Source organism: Perna viridis, chromosome 11, assembly GCF_037379345.1.
Source record: "Perna viridis isolate PV_CMFRI_1.1 ecotype Kerala chromosome 11, ASM3737934v1, whole genome shotgun sequence".
Classification (NCBI taxonomy): Eukaryota; Metazoa; Mollusca; class Bivalvia; order Mytilida; family Mytilidae; genus Perna; species Perna viridis.
Genome location: NC_142455.1, coordinates 28,963,469 through 28,981,253, shown reverse-complemented (window position 1 = coordinate 28,981,253; position 17,785 = coordinate 28,963,469). Strand labels below are relative to the sequence as shown.

At 32.1% G+C, this 17,785-nt stretch overlaps 1 protein-coding gene across 1 annotated transcript in view; it reads left to right on the top strand.

Annotated features, from left to right (window-relative positions):
- Positions 1 to 16,129, top strand: part of LOC148603621 (methylmalonyl-CoA mutase, mitochondrial-like) — a 65,537-nt gene extending 49,408 nt beyond the window's left edge. The window contains exons 17-19 of the mRNA XM_088553978.1: positions 12,733 to 12,860; positions 15,124 to 15,212; positions 15,452 to 16,129. Coding sequence (XP_088410104.1) covers positions 12,733 to 12,860; positions 15,124 to 15,212; positions 15,452 to 15,534 — 300 coding nt within the window. The 3' untranslated portion in view covers positions 15,535 to 16,129. The remainder of the gene's footprint in view (positions 1 to 12,732; positions 12,861 to 15,123; positions 15,213 to 15,451) is intronic.
- The last annotated feature ends 1,656 nt before the right edge of the window (positions 16,130 to 17,785 follow it).

Sequence of the window (17,785 nt, the reverse complement as noted above, 5' to 3'; positions counted from 1 at the left end):
GTGAATGGTTTAGACTGGTTACCAGATTATCTGGTGTTTGGTTTAGGCAGGTTACTAGGTTATCTGGAGTTTGGTTTAGTCAGGGTATCTGGTGATTGATTTAGACAGGTTACCAGGTTTTCTAGTATTTGGTTTAGTCAGGTATCTGGTTATCTGGTGTTTGGTATAGACAGGTTACCAGATTATCTGGTGTTTGGTTTCAACAGGTTACCAGGTTATCTGGTGTTTAGTTTAGACATGTTACCAAGTTATCTAGTGTTTGGTTTAGTCAGGGTATCTGATTATCTGGTGTTTGGTTTATACAGTTTACCAGGTTATCTAGTGTTTGGTTTAGACAGGTTACCATGTTATATGATGCTTGGTATAGACGGGTTACCAGGTTATCTGGTGTTTAGTTTAGACAGGTTACCAGGTTATTAGGTGTTTGGTTCAGACATGTTACTAGGTTATCTGGTGATTGGTTTAGACAGGTTACCAGGTTATCTATTGTTTGGTTTAGACAGGTTTTACTGTAATTTTTTTAAGATCTGCAGAATAACATTTTTTTTCAATTATTGTCTATATAAGGATTGGCAATTCATATCCATTAGAATGCATGATTCTCATCCTTTGTGTATAGTCCACTGCACAAAGTAGTTAGATTTCTAAAAACACAGGGCCAGAACAAATGGTTTATGACAGGGTGTAGGTTATGCATCACTTTATATAGAATACAAAACATTATATAAATCTAGGAAAGTGTTTACGTGCTACCAAAGTAGATATTTCACTTTTGGGGGTATTTTCCCCCCTTTTAGAGTTCATGAAAAAGCCACCCACTCATTGCTAGGCATGTGACTGTATTACTTCTGGCATGTCCTTTATATAGAACCATCCACTAACACAGGATCTAGTGCCTGTTACTGCCTTTTACTAATGACTAAAGTGCATAACACCCTCAGATGTAACCAAAGGGAACAATAATCTAATTTTCCCTCCATAGTTTATAGACATTAAGGTTTCGGTGATTATGGGAAGGGAAAGAGTTAATAAGTAGGTAAACAATCTATGCCGTCTGCTCTAATGTTTTATAATAACCAAAAAACTACTTATTTTATTGTAAGTTAATCTCCGTAATTGCATAATTTTGTACGTCAATTGACAGAATGTAAATTTACATTCAATAACTTCCGATCGTAAACCACTCATTTTTTGTGTTTCCTAGCCCAAGTGTTCAATCCATGCATAATGGGAAAATGACTGTTTCTATCAATAAGACAATAGATCCACTATATTAATGATGATATAATGATAGAATAAAGGATCGGTAACGTCCTACGATTCCATCAAAATCTTCTACAGATTCATATCATTGAGATGTTATACCATTCTCGGTTGGTCTTTCCTGACTCAGATTTTTTTTTAGATAGTATCATTTTACAAAGAATATAATTATGGAAATACAGTGTAATTACTGTAAATGTAGTTTTGATTCTATTCCTTTGGTAACAGTATTGGAACCAGTACTCATTGTTTAATAAACTCATTGTCTAGGATTTGTGTCTTCATACATTATTATACCCAATGTTGGAGCAAAGTATATTGGTACTGCAAATGTACTTTACTTTTTGTTTGGTGAAACTTAATATTTTGTTCAGTTCTGTGTTATTGATTTTCAGTACTATAGACCAGACTTCAACATGTTTTTTATTTCATTGTCTGATGTTCACAGATATTGATGACACCCTTCACCTCTTTTATCATGCACAATTAACAGATAATTTGAATGTAATGGAAGATTTTAAGGCATCAGTTGTAGATTTGTTGGAACAAGTTGAGTTAATGGAAGAGCGGGGGAGGTTGTTGAAACAAATTAATTTGTGGGCTTATTGGAGGGATAACAAATGTATATGGGTAGCAGGGATGTTTTGAAATGCGATGGAAAATACACATCCTGCTTTTCATAGTTCAACCATTTTGTATGTGTTTGTTTTTTTTTTTTCTATTTAAACTGTTTTAGAAGCATGTATGAAACTCAGCCTGTTATACAAGAGAAGAAAAACCAACATTTTAGTATAAATATATTGTCTTCAAAATTCCTGATATAAATGTAAATGATGTGTTAGAAAAAGGAATTGTATTAGTTATCTAGGATATGAGTTAGGAGGAGGGTCTTATCAAATAGTATATAAAATTCTCTTGGAAAATGGTATTATCTGTGAGGAGTTTGACCTGAAAAATTCTTTGTTTAAACTTCAAACTTTATTTATGTATAAACTCTTTTATGGATCTTTTCATGGTAAATGTCATCATGTTAGTTATTTTTACCCCAATACTAAAGACCAGACAATGGCTGACTTACTTATGTCAATCATCCACGAAGGTTTTTGGTCTTGGACATGACATTAGCTTGATTAAATGAAAAGTATTTTCCCTAAGGTATTAAAATTGGTTGGTATTTAACAATTTTTATTCTGATAGGATGGACCATTCTTACTGGTTGTAATACAAAATTGTATATAATATATTTTTTGCATCAGATGACTGATAAAATCTTAGCTAAGTAAAAGTACATTAACATGATTCAGGGAGTCCTTTAGTTAGATACATTCAATCAGTGAGTCCTTTAGTTAAATGAAGATACATTCAGTCAGTGAGTCCTTTAGTTAGATACATTCAGTCAGTGAGTCCTTTACATAAATGAAGATACATTCAGTCAGTGAGTCCTTTAGTTAGATACATTCAGTCATTGAGTCCTTTAGTTAAATGAAGATACATTCAGTCAGTGAGTCTTTAAGTTAAATGAAGATACATTCAGTCAGTGAGTCTTATAGTTAGATACACTCAGTCAGTGAGTCCTTTAGTTAGATACATTCAGTGGGTGAGTCCTTTAGTTAAATGAAGATACATTCACTCAGTGAGTCCTTTAGTTAGATACATTCAGTCTATGAGTCCTTTAGTTAAATGAAGATACATTCAGTCAGTGAGTCCTTTAGTTAAATGTCAGCAACTCCTTTAAATCTCACTCCAAAAATGAGTTTAGACTTAGGGTAATTGAAATTTCATTTATTTGGATCCTGGACATTTAATGCTCTTCATTGACAATTCAGGACTTCACACTCTTGAAATAAAATGCAAACAATTCAAAGAAGACTTTTCCCAGAACTGTGCAAGACAGTAGACATTAAAAACTTATTAAATACTGTTCTTTCCCATCACTTCCTGTATAATAACTTTAAAATATACTCCAGACAATGTTGGACTTAATTATGTCATCATAAACATCTCAGAACTTAGGTAAGCAATTGTAAAAACCTGCCATTAGGACTGTCCGCCTGTCCATAATGTAACCAGTGTCACTATAAACAGTAGTTTTAGTTAAGTTAATTAAATACACGTAACCAAGAATTTATAGATATGATTCTAGACATGGCTAAGACTCATTGTGGTTCTTGTTTTACTAATTCCTCATCTGTTACATTACCACGAAGACATATTTTATATTTTCTAGGAATTACATTTTTTGTCTTCAATTTGTGTCTGTATAACCTTTAGAGTCCAGACTCATAAATCAATCTTTAATTCAGTGGTATTGAGAATGATATAAGCCTTGTGAGGCGTTAATTACTTTAATGTGGTATAGACCTCTGATCTAACAGCTGACATTTATGTATTGATCTTCTGATTCTTAGTTTTTAGTTGAAATTAGCCCATTTTTATTTCGAAGGAGAAATAGTATGTGACATGTTTTAATTGTGATACTAAAATTATATCCCCACTCATTAGGGGCTTTATTGCAATCACCTTGTCCATCTGTCTGTTCGTAACACCACTTTTTTATAATAAATTTCTCAGCTATTATTGGAGGGAATGCTTAGATATTTAGTATACTGTATGATGACATGAAATGTGTTTCCCCTTTGTATACTGCATGATGACGTATCTCTCCTTTGTATATTTCATGATAACATGTGTCTTCCCTTTGTATACTGCATGATGACATGACGTGTCTTCCCTTTGTATATTTCATGATAACATGTGTCTTTCCATTGTATACTGCATGATGACATGTGTCTCTTCCTTCCAGATTTTACAGTTCTAGTTCAGTGATGGTATTCCTAGCATGATATATATGTAACATCTTGTTATTTGTGTTGTTGTGTGAAGTTTGGAGTATGAATTATTTTATTGTTTTTTAATAAGTACATACAAATGTAGGTCATATGAATATGTTTCTTAACTATTTGTGTAATATTGCTTTTGTAACTATTTAATCATATCAGCATAAAGAAGTTAGGTTACTGAAATTAATCTGGAGGACCATTTTGTCAAGGAGTAAAGGTACCAAAAGGATAATTTCAGTATTAAAGGGTAGTTTCAAAGGTCGAACATGACACATTCTTTAATATACCTTCCTTACACAATTATATATATTGAAGCATATTTGTAATGGTCATTTAAAAAAGATAATATGGTGAACAGCAACAAAGTCACCAGAGTATAACCTAAATACAAAATAAAGTACACATAAAGGTCTTCAATAAGTGTCATCACACTTTGAAGTAAGCTCTGAATGCCCCTGACAACAAAAATGAAAAAAAACCATTGTAACAGAACCATGATAATTCTTCAAAATAAACTAAAATGTAGAATAATAACAGACAGCCATTTTAATTACCAACATCTTCTGTCTGTGGACAGGCTCATGCCAGTGGTGGGGTTATGAACTAGTGTCTGTTTGTATGTTAGTTTATTATTCATCCTTACAACTAAAGGGAATAGACATATCTCTGCTGGTAGACTTTGGCTCATATTTCAGAGTTTTGTTTTAGACAATATATTTACTTGAAAAATCAGGCATTTCGTGTTGAGTCTACAAATTATTCCAAGTGATAAAATTACTTCGAGTATCATATTGCCATGGTGCGGCACATTTTATTTGGCTGCTAAAACAAACTTGTTTATTTAAATGTTCCACAGAGATGTAATTATATATCCTGCTTGTATTCATTTTATTTGTTCCTACCAAGTATTTACATGACTGAAACCATCTAATCTTATCAATACTTAATGTTTTCATTGTTTTCTGATGTATTCTGTGCTGTTACGTAACAGCTCTATTCTACAGAACACGACCAAGTTCTTTTTATTGTATTGTAATTCTAAGTACTAATGTCTGAAATCTGAATAAAGTTGATATACTGCAGTCTGAGTAGGTGCACTATTGTTAGCAGTGTGTGTATTGGTGCAGTCCATGCCTGTGGACATTGTCAAATAATAGCATGAATAGAAAATAAAAACATCTTTTGAGCCAGTGAAATTTCAGTGAAGCATGGTAATTACTTTATACTGTTAAGACTTGAGTAGATGGATGAGTTTCTGAGCTCAAACAACTAGAGATTTGTAATTGTTATGTAGTCTTGTATGATAAAAGATCTGATAGTGATTCTGTAATTTGTCATTTTATAAACAATTTAATCATACATACATACATAACGTCCTTAAACAAATTCGTGCAGGCATTTGATGGATCAATGATGACTGACTGACTGATCACTGACGGATCAATAACCAATGTCCAGTGACTGATCTGATCACATTTTTGATATGCACAATCACAGATGATTGGTTCATGTAAATTTGAGAATTTCTATTGGAAAGAAACTAATAAAATACCATATTGAATTTATCTTAGATTTAAGATATCCACATATTGTGTTTTGTTACAGATTAAACTATAGTAAAATATAAGTAATTAATTGATGTTTAAGGAATTAAGGATTGAGGGGCCAAAAAAGGGACCAGAATCAAGTATTTTCCTGATTTACAGACACTTACTTGAATCTCCTTGAAATTGTTCCACAAGGTGCCTTATCCCCAAAGGAAGACTGGGATTAATTTTTGGGGTTGTACTTATTAATGAATGAGGGTCCAGAAGGGGACCACTTTGATTATGGTCAAGTTCTTTTCCTGTGTCAGAGCTGTATCAAGATGGAATGGTGTGTCTTGCCTCAACTGTTCCGGGTTTGACCTCTGCTGTCATATTAAGCTGTGCCATGCAAGGCATTTTATTGTGCCAATGTTGTTTGTCAACAAATTCCTGTGGAATTTGAATTCTTTAATTTCATTAGATCTTTTTTTCCAGTGGTATATACTGGCATTGATTTGGGATTTTTAATTTTTTTTAGAGTTTTCCCCAAACCATTAAAATCATACCTTGTACAATACAAAGAATACTTATTCCACAGTATTGATATAAATTAAGACATACTTTGGTTTTTTAATTGTTGACAATCTTCTCAGACTTCAGTAATTTTTCATGTTTTGTGGTGCTGTGGCCTGGTGTCTCTTCAAAAGAAATATTGGAAAGACGCATTATATAAAACTGACTTATTAAGTATTTGATACTTGAAAAATGATGAAAAAAACACATACATGTATTATGATACCCCAGCTGTTTTGACTTTGGTCTGTATTGCAATCACCTTGTTTGCTGTCAGTGGGTCTGTCCATCTGTTACACTTTCTGAATGAATGCTTATTGCTTTTGCTTATTGACTTGTACAGTGTCTCATCTTAGTCTTGCAGAAATGGTGTATTCTTAGCACAATTTGGCTTCCAATATCTTGCATTTTTTAAAATTAATGAATGGATAAGTATTTGACCAACTAATCAAGACCATTTATCATATAGCTCAGGAGTTCTAACAGATTCTGTGACCTTAGTCATTGAATGTCTTCATAACATTTTTATTGGACTTAAGTTATGTAATTGTTAGTCCAAAATCTGATTAAAAAAGAATTACCGACAATAATTTCTGCTATGATGGTAAAAACTTGCATCATTTTACTCTTCTTCCATAGAATTCATTATTGGTAATTTGGTACATAAAATCAGCTTTAAGAAATAGTTACCCCAAATCTTGTTAACCTTACCATAATCCTATTATTGTTCTCTCTGACATGATTATATTACATATTGCTGCAGTAAAATATGTCTAAATGGAATTTATTTGAAGAAGCATTCCAGCTGCTCTAGGGTATAAAACTCATTTCACCCATTCTAAGCTTACTATTGATTTAAATTGTTCTTGACTTCAACCACTAGCTGTTGATTAAATTTGTGAAAAAAATTTCTGCAGATTTCATTGTAGAAACTAATTTTAATTTTTCTTTGAAATATTCTTGATTCAATTTATTTTTCCACTCTCTATGGTTAAAATGTGGATTTTAACTTGCTCACTAGAGCTTATTTGTTGCAAATCTATATTTGAGCAATGAATTAAAGCTCATTTAACTGAAGGAAAAAATATATTTCACAAACTCACATATTTTGCTGAAAATAGGCTGCTTATTCTGGTTGTCTGGATAGCTTAGCTTTCTGGAAGTTGCTTATACAATTAAAGGCTGCTTGGAGATAGTTTAAGTGGCCATCTGTTAAGGTCATGGCTTTGAAAACTACTACAGTCTCCATCATGGCTTTCATGACCCTGTATGGATATAAAGGTCAGTTTTTAGTATGACAAAAGATCAATATGTCATAGATGTTCATCCATTTTCATCAGATGTGATTGGTAAAAAGCAGGAGGGTGGGAACAGTAACTGCTTACCCTTCCAAATCATCCCAAGTCTTTGTTAGGTCCCTGCTGCATATAGTTCTGTATGTTTATTTAAGTTCCTTTGTATGTGATTTGGTGTTTTCCTTTTTTCTTTTTTATATTCTCAGCCTTTTTGCTATAGGTAGTATGTCACTTCGATATTCCTTGACTCAGTACTTCATCCGTCATAGTGCATTTTCATTCCTATGCAATATTTGTTTTTTTTTAACCTTCTGTCAAGGTTTTTGTCAGGAACTGCCCTACTGTTTCTGAACAATTACCAGATTTTAGTCTGTACATAATTTCTTATATTTAAGGCAATTATTCAGTTTAATATTTTTCTGTCATTGCTGCAAATAAAATTAAGATCTTGACTTTAAATCAATGAAGATTTGAGGGACTTCTTTATCAAATTTTGTCCTTAAAATTAAGATGTGTAGTTAACTTTGTTTTTATAGAAATTTAGTTTTTACAAAATGTGTCAATACGCATTAGATGTGTTAAACATGTTCTATTTAACTCGCTTTACATTCTATATCTTCAGCCTTTAATTCATCTCACCCCAATCATCCAGTCTTTACATACATTACATTCCATACAATCACTCTATTAACCTTGAGAGTAGACGGAAACAAATATGGAGAGGGACTAGATTATTAGGGTTACCTCTCAATTGATAACAACAGGCAGTAATTTTAACCATGTTAAATTGGCTGGAAAATTCAAATTGCATGATGGAAAGCATTTATGTAGGAATATGTATTTTGAGTAAATGCAAATTAATTTTTGGACAGGTTTTGAAAATCAGAAAAAAGTGGAATGAAACAAAATTTGTAAATGTATGTGCATGAAGCAGGCTACTGTTTAAATGACTCTCACTAAATTAATGAAAAATTTAGAATCTCCAACATGAAAACTTAAGATTGGTGGTAGGTTTTCGTTTAAATTACTGTTTTCTTTGCAAAATAAGAAATGATTAAACATTTACATAAACAATTTAGTTTTACATTAAAATCTCCCACATGAGACTGTCAGAAGGGGAGAATCCCCACATGGGACAGTGTCAGAAGAGGAGAATCTCTGCATGGGACAGTGTCAGAAGGGGAGAATCTCCACATGGGACAGTGTCAGAAGGGGAGAATCTCCCACAAGAGACAGTGTCAGAAGGGGAGAATCTCCCACATGGGCTATTACAAAAGTTAACAGGTATGCATAACTCTGAAATTGAGGAAAAGATTAATATTCAGTGTAAACATTTAAGAGAAAAAAACAGATATAAATGATATTGGAAATGCAAATTTATGATTACAGTTTAATTTTACATCATGTAATCTTTTGGTCATGTGAAATTGTGTGTATTGTACTATTTTTACAAGAATCGAAAAACCTAACTTATCGAAGGCTATACTCTCATCATAGACAGTTTGATTTTACATTTAGATGACATCAAACAGAAGATATTTATTAGATGATAATAAAATTTAATTGCCTTTCAAGGATAATCGTGAAATTTATTGAACACTAGCAGAAGTTGAGGACTGATAAATTTTTAATAATTTTTATGTTTTAAGATATATTTTTTTCCTAGAACACATTGTCCATGTAACTTCTGCTTTTTTATTGTCAGATGTAATCTAGTGGGATTTAATTGGAACAGTCATAACTTACACCTACTCAGTTTCCTTCAATTCACATTGTCATCCAAAATAAACCACATTTGTTGTCTGGGAGCTAATACTAAGGTTTTCATATAACCTTTTTAGTAAGCCTACAGTTTAACTTGAATTCTTTACCTAATATATTTTTATTTTTGATTTTATTTTTGTAGACACTTAAATTGGCACTTCAAAGATTTTTTAATATTGTAGTCTGTTAAGGTACATAGAAATAGATTGCCTGTAGAAATTCAATTTGATTTGACCCATTTGCACTGATAAGGAACTTAAGTTCTCAAAATAAAGTGCTTTGCAATTTATTTGCACTGACAGTTACAAAATACTTTTCCAGGATATTTTGACTATGAATGTTGTGAAGTAGGGTGCATGCTTATTCAGGGTGATAGGTCATTGGTTCAATCCACTGCTTTGGCATACAAAAATTGGTTGTTACGTCTTTTCCACCAACTGCATGTCATATAAATGATATGTATCCAGGTCAGTCGTTCAAGTTTACTGGAGTTTGATTATGAGACAACCCTGAAATCCTGACGCCATATTCAGTTAAATGAAGTAATGTATTCAAGATCCAGCTTGTTAAAAATTGGATCATATTTGCACAATTTATCATATATAGCCTTGATGCCTATCACTTTTTTGGCTTGGGAGTTTGTGTGTATGTAATGTAATGTTATATGATATTAAACTGGATAATAATAGTGATGTTGGATAATTCAGGGATTGGGAATTGAAATGATGGATAAGGTTCTTGAAAACCATATTGCATTTAATGCTTATTCTTCCCACCTTTTGTTGAGAAGTGTGGGAGGATGCATGTTCCAATGACTTTTTTTAATTTTTGAGCATTTGTGCAATGATTATCATGCCTTTGCTGAGTGTTTTGATTTCTTTTCAACACACATTACAATGTAAATTTATTATTTGCTGTTTCAAATATTTTTATATGTTATTGTGTTTTAACACACTCTGGGAGCGTTCTTTTATTGTGCATTTAAACGCATGATAGACCATTCATTTTTTAAGCACTATAGAAGTGTTTATTAAGTTCATGTGTAAGTGTTGTGTGGGGGGGGAGACCTCTCAAGAAGGGTTCATGATATGATCAGCCAAACTGAACTTAAGGAGGTAGACCTAGGGTTAGGGACAACTCATGAAATCAGTGATATGTTTGTATCATATTCAATTTCACCAAAGCCTATCAAGATTTCATTTGAAACAGAATGAAATCAATCCAAGTTACTGCGATGCTTACACAAGATTGCTGTAAAATGTTCCAATGATCTGTAAGATTTGTGTCCCTTATCCAAGGTCTATCTCCCTAAGGAGGAGGAAAATTTTAAGCACTATTCTCAAGAAAACACAGTACAACTGTGGAGGCAAGATTTTAAACATACAGCAACCAGGTATTTTGCCTAATTTTGAATGGTACATCTGAAACCACTATAATCAATTAAATGAAGGTAACCTATTAAACTAGAACCCAGCAGTTAATAGAGTAACTTTATTGTTAGATACTATTAGTCAACTTATTTTCAAAAGCAATTTATTGTGGCTTTTTTAATAGAGAGAGAAAAACCATGAAAATAAGCATACATGTTAGAGTATTTAGCCAATAACAATGGACTGACTATAGGAGACTAACTGAGGGTTCAAGCTGAATTCATGTATTAAAGTTTTTATCAAAACATTACACTGGTATTGTCCTATATGGCAACAAAAATGTGAAGGAAAAAACAGCATTTTTATTCTAAGTGTGTTACATCCAGGTAACTTCAAAACAATGTAATGTTTGTGATGTCACAACAGAAAAGTTATATTCAGACACTGATCTTATATCACATGTAAGAGTACTGTCAATTCATTTTGATTGCTCAACTAGAATGGATTCAGTATGAATGATAATAAATAGCCATGAAATTGAATCAACATCCTGAAGCAAGGAAAAGTGTCCACCAATATTAGTTAGATAACAAAACTTGGAATCTGTTTTCTTAGGAAAATTCGTTTTATGATATAATCTATTCCATTGACCTTTAACAGATTATACCTGATTTATTAGTGTATTGCCTTATGGCCATCTTAGACAAATATTTTCTATCATTGTCACAGAATAGGCAATGACCATTTAGTATAAAACCATGCCATGAAATGATGTAAAATTCTTTCCATGAGAATGATGAAATCAGGTGTCAAGTCATATCAGTATTAACCAGTTACTGAGGAAAATTATAACTGCTATTTTTGAAGCTATCGGAGAACAATTTAATTATGAGGACTTAAGGGAAATGTTGATAAATGGCCATTTAACACTATCAACAACAACCCAGGAGAACATTTTGAAAAATTAATTGAAATTCCGTCAAATCATGAGCCATTTTGTCCAGAAAACTTTCTATTTATGTGAAGCAATCTTGGATAACTATATTACAAAGCCAAATGTACTCAATATCACTTAAGAAGGTGTTTCCTATACTTGTAGATTAAACAAATTGAATTTTTTACTGACTCTATCATTTCTATGTATTTCTCTGGTATCATAGCATTGTATAATTGTATAGAACTCTGATAGAAACACTATTGTACTTGTAGTTGTTTTTAGTTAATCATCAAATTGAATAAATATGCCAATATCAATTTATGCTCTTGACATTTTAACTATTAAAAAATCATTATTGTATATCATGAATATATTGTCTTTAGACCTTCAAAGACAAAGATTGTATGGCTTTGTTGAATTAAAAAAATGTGCATCATTGAACATTTAGTTTAGTATTCAATGATACCTATTGGAGCTTAATTATAGGTCAAATTATAACTAAACAAAGGCAATGGGATTTGATTGGTCTTCTAAATTTTACCCAATTTAAGTCTTATATTCTGTATGAGTTGTACTAATCTAGAGCCAGATGTTTAGAACCTGAACTGATTTCAGTGCTCTCTAATGGATATTGTACTGCCAGTGCAATTCAATGAAAGCTTCCAGTTCCTTATATATGACCTGTACAGTAATTATAGATTAATACCCAGCCTTTTTGATATTGCCCTTGTTTTCAAACTGAGATCTTGATATCAGCCAAGGGACTATATCAATTGAGGTCTGATAACAAGGGCAATTTTAAAAAGACCATGTCTTTATCTGTTTATTACTGATGTAACATATTTTTTACCAGTAATGAGTTACTTGCTAAATTTTTCTTTTTTGAAGACAGAAAAACCATGAAAGACTAGCGGTTAAAGTGTATGTTACACAATTTCAAATGACAATAACTGGGTACTGCTTTTATCACTGATATGTTCTAGTTATTGCCACTGTACAGACATATAATGTACCAGAAGTTAAGAATCAATAATTTATGTATCTCCATTTCTGAAGAAGGAAAAATAATCAGGTTTCAGGATTGGACAATAAATGGTGCACAAATATCATACATAAAATTCATCCTTTTTATTAGTTTATTGTTACAAATTGATGTCCTTTCAGACACCAGATGAGGCTGCCCAGCAGGCTGTTGATGCTGATGTACATGTTGTAGGGATTAGCTCCCTTGCTGCTGGTCACAGGACCCTTATTCCAGAGCTTGTTAAACAACTGAAAGCTATGGGTAGAGGGTAAGCGTACAAACTCAATGGTTCTTGTCATTGAAACTGTTCATCATATATAATTTTTTCTGCAGTCCATCTACATCTTGAAAAAAATCTCAGAAGTGATTACAAAGAAACCAGGTTTATTCACTTATCTTTCCATTTTGTATTGCTAGTTTTCCTAGTTTTTTTCTAATTAAACCCCCTGCAATGAATTGTTCTGGGTTTATGGTGTTTGGCCCTTTCATCTGTGTGTCCTTTTTTAAGTCGCTAATATGGGTAGTGACTTCTTGCACTTGTTATTTTAGTACTTTACAATTGCATGTGATTTGCATAATTATATATTATTACACCACATTATGCAGCTGACCACTTGTGTTTTGGTTGTATGATACAGGGACTGGTCACTCCTAACAAAGTCAGTATAATGTATAAAAATAAATGTACTTACCTGATCTTTATACAGGTTAAACTTAAAGCCTATAAGATTTACATTTAACACATGCATACTTGAGAAAAGAGAAATTATTCAGAATTTAAGTTATATAAGTTGACAAATTTATGACAGGGTTATGATGAACATACTGAGGAAGGATGTGTTCTAAAAACACTAAAAGATATTATTTCATATTGATGAAAAATCAATAATTTCAGTTGGATAAAACCTTTTCACATGGTATTAATTAATCTGCAGTAAAAATTTTACCAGTCAATACCAAGGGCATTATCACATCGTGGTAATGCACAGTTATGAGTTTAAAATTACATCCCTTTATTCAAAGACATTCGTAATCAAGCAGTTATCAATGTAAATATGGTGAACCGCATGTCTGCTTCTGAAGCAGAAACACAATTTGCATCACTTTCTGAAACAAAAAAAATCAAGGATATGGTTCCTCAGTGAAACAAACATAGTTGTTGCTGATAAACTGGTCAATATCGTGATATTTAGACTGTCCACAGGACTGTGGTATTGACTGAGCAGCAGGCAAGGTCATTATCGCTGTCACAGTCAATTCCACTATCGTGTGGGCAGTCTAAATATCACAATATTGACCAGTTTATCAACAATTATTATATAAATACAAATATCACAATTTACCTGAAAAAAATCAGTAATTTCTTATTATATATCAGTAATGGCCACAGGGAAAATTAATAAAATTGGTCAACTTCATTCAAACTCATTATGATGTAATAAAAATTATATCATTTTAAAGAAGTTTCTTTAATCTTTTAATTGGTACTAAATTCATATGGTAAAAAAAAACCAGAAAGGCACAATGATTAACATCTTACTGGGGTATAGTTAAGGAAAATGAAAATTTTGATATTTCTTTCTCAAGACATAGGTATATTTATGTAGTCACAATTTTATTGTTTTTTCAAAGCACACTTATTAAAATAGCTATTGCTTTTCAGTAGATTTTTCTCATTCATTTGGTATTAATTTCATTTTAATAAATGCAACATTTTTCACAAACATTCAATGACTAATCAAACATTATGAACCTTTGAAAAAGTGACTTTTTGAAAATGAAAAAAAATTTATACTTATTTTAAATAAATAAAAAATATATGTTGCCATATTCCAATCTTTTATCTTTAATTTGGGACATCGATATAATCCATGCAGTGGTTTTTACAAACATCCTAAGCAAAGTTGCCCTATTTTCAACAGAGAAATTTGAGATAGTTGGCAAATGAACAGCCAAATAGCAATTGCAGTGTTCTATTTAGAAAATTACAAGTGACTTCTCCCTCTAATATGCTATCCCTGTATGGGAACAGGAAGTTTACATTAAAAGATGAAATGATTGGTAAGCATTGAACTTAATGTAATATTACTTAGTCTCCAATTCAGACACTGAAGCTCTTTACAATATAATCATTGCCAGTTGTTTAATCTGGTTCCTAATCTGGTTCTCTTGTCAATATCATAAGCAACCCAAAGATCACTAAAATTTTGGGAGAAACTCATGGAACAGAAGCATTACCCGCAATTCCAGGTAATCAGTTGTTTTGATTGAGAAACATTCGGGTCATCAGGGTTACGAAAGAGTAATCATATCAACGAAATCAAGATTCTAGCAGAAGTCACCCGATTTTAGAGCATATTGCATTCATGCCATTTTCGATGTTGAAAGTAAGCCTAAATCAGTGGCATAGAATATTTGACGATTAGCGACTTTGAAGACTTCAGTCTTTGATTTTGTGTTTAAGCTATGGTACTAGCCAGTGATAACTTATTTTTTTAATCACTCTCATAATGATAAATTCTATAATACAGAGATATTTTGGTGGTAGCAGGAGGAGTTATCCCCCCTCAGGATTATGACTTCCTGTATGATGCTGGTGTAGCTGCCATATTTGGTCCAGGTGAGTTCTAGCATTGATTTAAACAGGACAATAACAAGAATGAAATAGCTGCATAAAAAAAATAATCAAAGACCATTGTAGTGATACCAGTCTAAGATATTCTAATGTGTGTGTTTTCTTGGTCTTGTCTTTGTCCCCATATTATGTAGACTTTAACCTCTGAATAGTTAGTACTTGCATTTTCTAAAAAAACAAAACATGTTTACAACTGTAACTATCAATCATTTTTTAAATTTCAGGAACTAGAATCCCAGATGCTGCTATTGAAGTTTTAGATATTTTGGAAAATGGTGGACCTCAAAAGAAGAAACAAGCAGTTTAAATTTTAAAGAATGCATGGCATTCCTCAGCTTATCTAAATTCATATACTTTCACCCCACAACTATTGACATGTAGTGGACAGTGTATTTTATATTGCAATATAGACATTGGTTTTGCAAGTTCAGGACACATTAGTGTGATGAAATGATACAGTTGTTTTTACAAGAGCTTAATAATGAATCTAATGTGTGTACTGCCTTTTTTCAAAGTGCTTGTGTGAACTATGTTCAAATTAGTACCATGAATCTTTGTTAAAGGAGGTCATATATTTACATATTAAAGACATTATTTTAAAATGATCTTGAAATATCAACAACAACAAAAAAACATTAAACAAACTTTGTGTGGAGATTATTGATAAATCTTTTAATGCTGTTTGTACTTTATTTATTAAAAAGTCCGTGTAACAATTCAATCTATAGGTTCTTTGATGTTTTCCATGGAAGTAAACATTGTCAATTTTTCAGTCTTTAATGATAAAAACCTTGTACATTAATATACAAAGATTTATTACTCCAAAATGAGTTAATTCCTGTAGAGTAACTGATATATATTTGTTTAAGATATTTTCATTGAGTAATAAATTTGTGATTGTTTGGTTCTGTATCATTCTATGTAAGGATCAGGCAGTAGGTGAAACATGGTATAGAATAATCTACCAATTTTACAGTGCAATATATATCAGAAAAACACCATAGCATCAGTGGTGGGATGATTCAAGTACGTCAGAATCCCAAAACATGGCCTTAATGTGTACACATGAAACAGAAACGACATATACTTACACAATGTAGTAGACTGAAAAAAAAATGCATATAAAAAGTGAAGATAAAGAGAATAAGACGTCACACAAAAAACTAAAGCACTAACAGTATTAGCTCCTACAAAAAGTCGGGTGACATAAGTGCTCCACCAGGAACTTCTGCCTTATTTCAATTTGACCATTTACACAATCAACATGAGAAATAAAGATGACATCTTTCATATCATTTTGATAAACTTAGTTAAATACGTAATTTCATTTTAATGCAGTGGCATTGAACATTTCAGGGGCAAACTTTGTCTAAAACCTCAATTTTCTATCGATTTAATAAAACAAATTCCAAGCATCTCCAGTTATGCAGATATCAATGAGTTGTCATTTAAAATACCAAAGACTTCCTTGAGTGGAGTTGCATTGTGAGGTTAGTTTATTTTTGATTTGCATGTTTCAGATTTTTACAATTTATCATGTTTCTTACAAAGACCTGTACCAAATTTTCATTAAGAAAAGTATGTTTTAGGTAATTAGGAAAGGGTTATCTCTAGGTTTATGATACTCCAATGATATGAATATGTTGATGCTAATGAATATTGATTTCAGGTCAGGGAATTGATAAAAAGCAAAGTTATGGGAAATTCAAGGTTAATTTGAACAAAATAAAAGCAAAGACAACATGACTAGAACAAGGAATAAGTTATTTATTATTCTTAGACAAAGAGCAGACTTAGAAAGCAGACAAAATGAACATAAACAAAGAAAACTAACAAATACGCACAAACATTAAAAAGTCACAAGACAAATGTTAAAGTATAAATTGTCATAAGGCAACGCTATGCCAAACTTATCTTGGTAATCAATCATGGATTAACTTCTTGATCTATCGAGTACTGAGGATAACAATGGTGTGCTGACCACTGCTGAGCTAGGGATTTGGAATGATGTACTGGCCACTGCTGAGCTAGGGGTGGGGAGTGGTGTTCTGGTCGTCACTGCAGCGCTAAGTATATAGAATTAATGGTGTACTGGCCACTGATAAGCAAGGAATGGGGAATGGTTTACTGGTCACTGGTGAACCAAGGATTGAAAATGATGTACCGGGCACTGGTAAGCTGGGGATGGGAATGGTGTACTTTCATTACTTGATGATTAATTCTCAGTTGTTTTTCAGGTCAAAGTTTCTTCTCCTATTATAACTTCCTTTTCTTTTACCGCATTAAATAAAAACAAATGTAATGTGACTTGAGGCACTGGATCAAATTAGAACTTAATGTTTAGCAATGACATATAAAGAAGAGCTCTATTATGTATATTGCAATCCTTGTAATATCAGGGTAATTAAAAAAAATCATATTACGGGTTGAAGGTTGTTTATAAGAACAGTAAAGTAGATGGTACTATTTCACTGAAATAGTAGGGTATTCATTGGTCAACAAAGCTACTAGGTAAACTAATAGTGTCTAGACATCTGTTCTTATACTTTTAAAAAAGA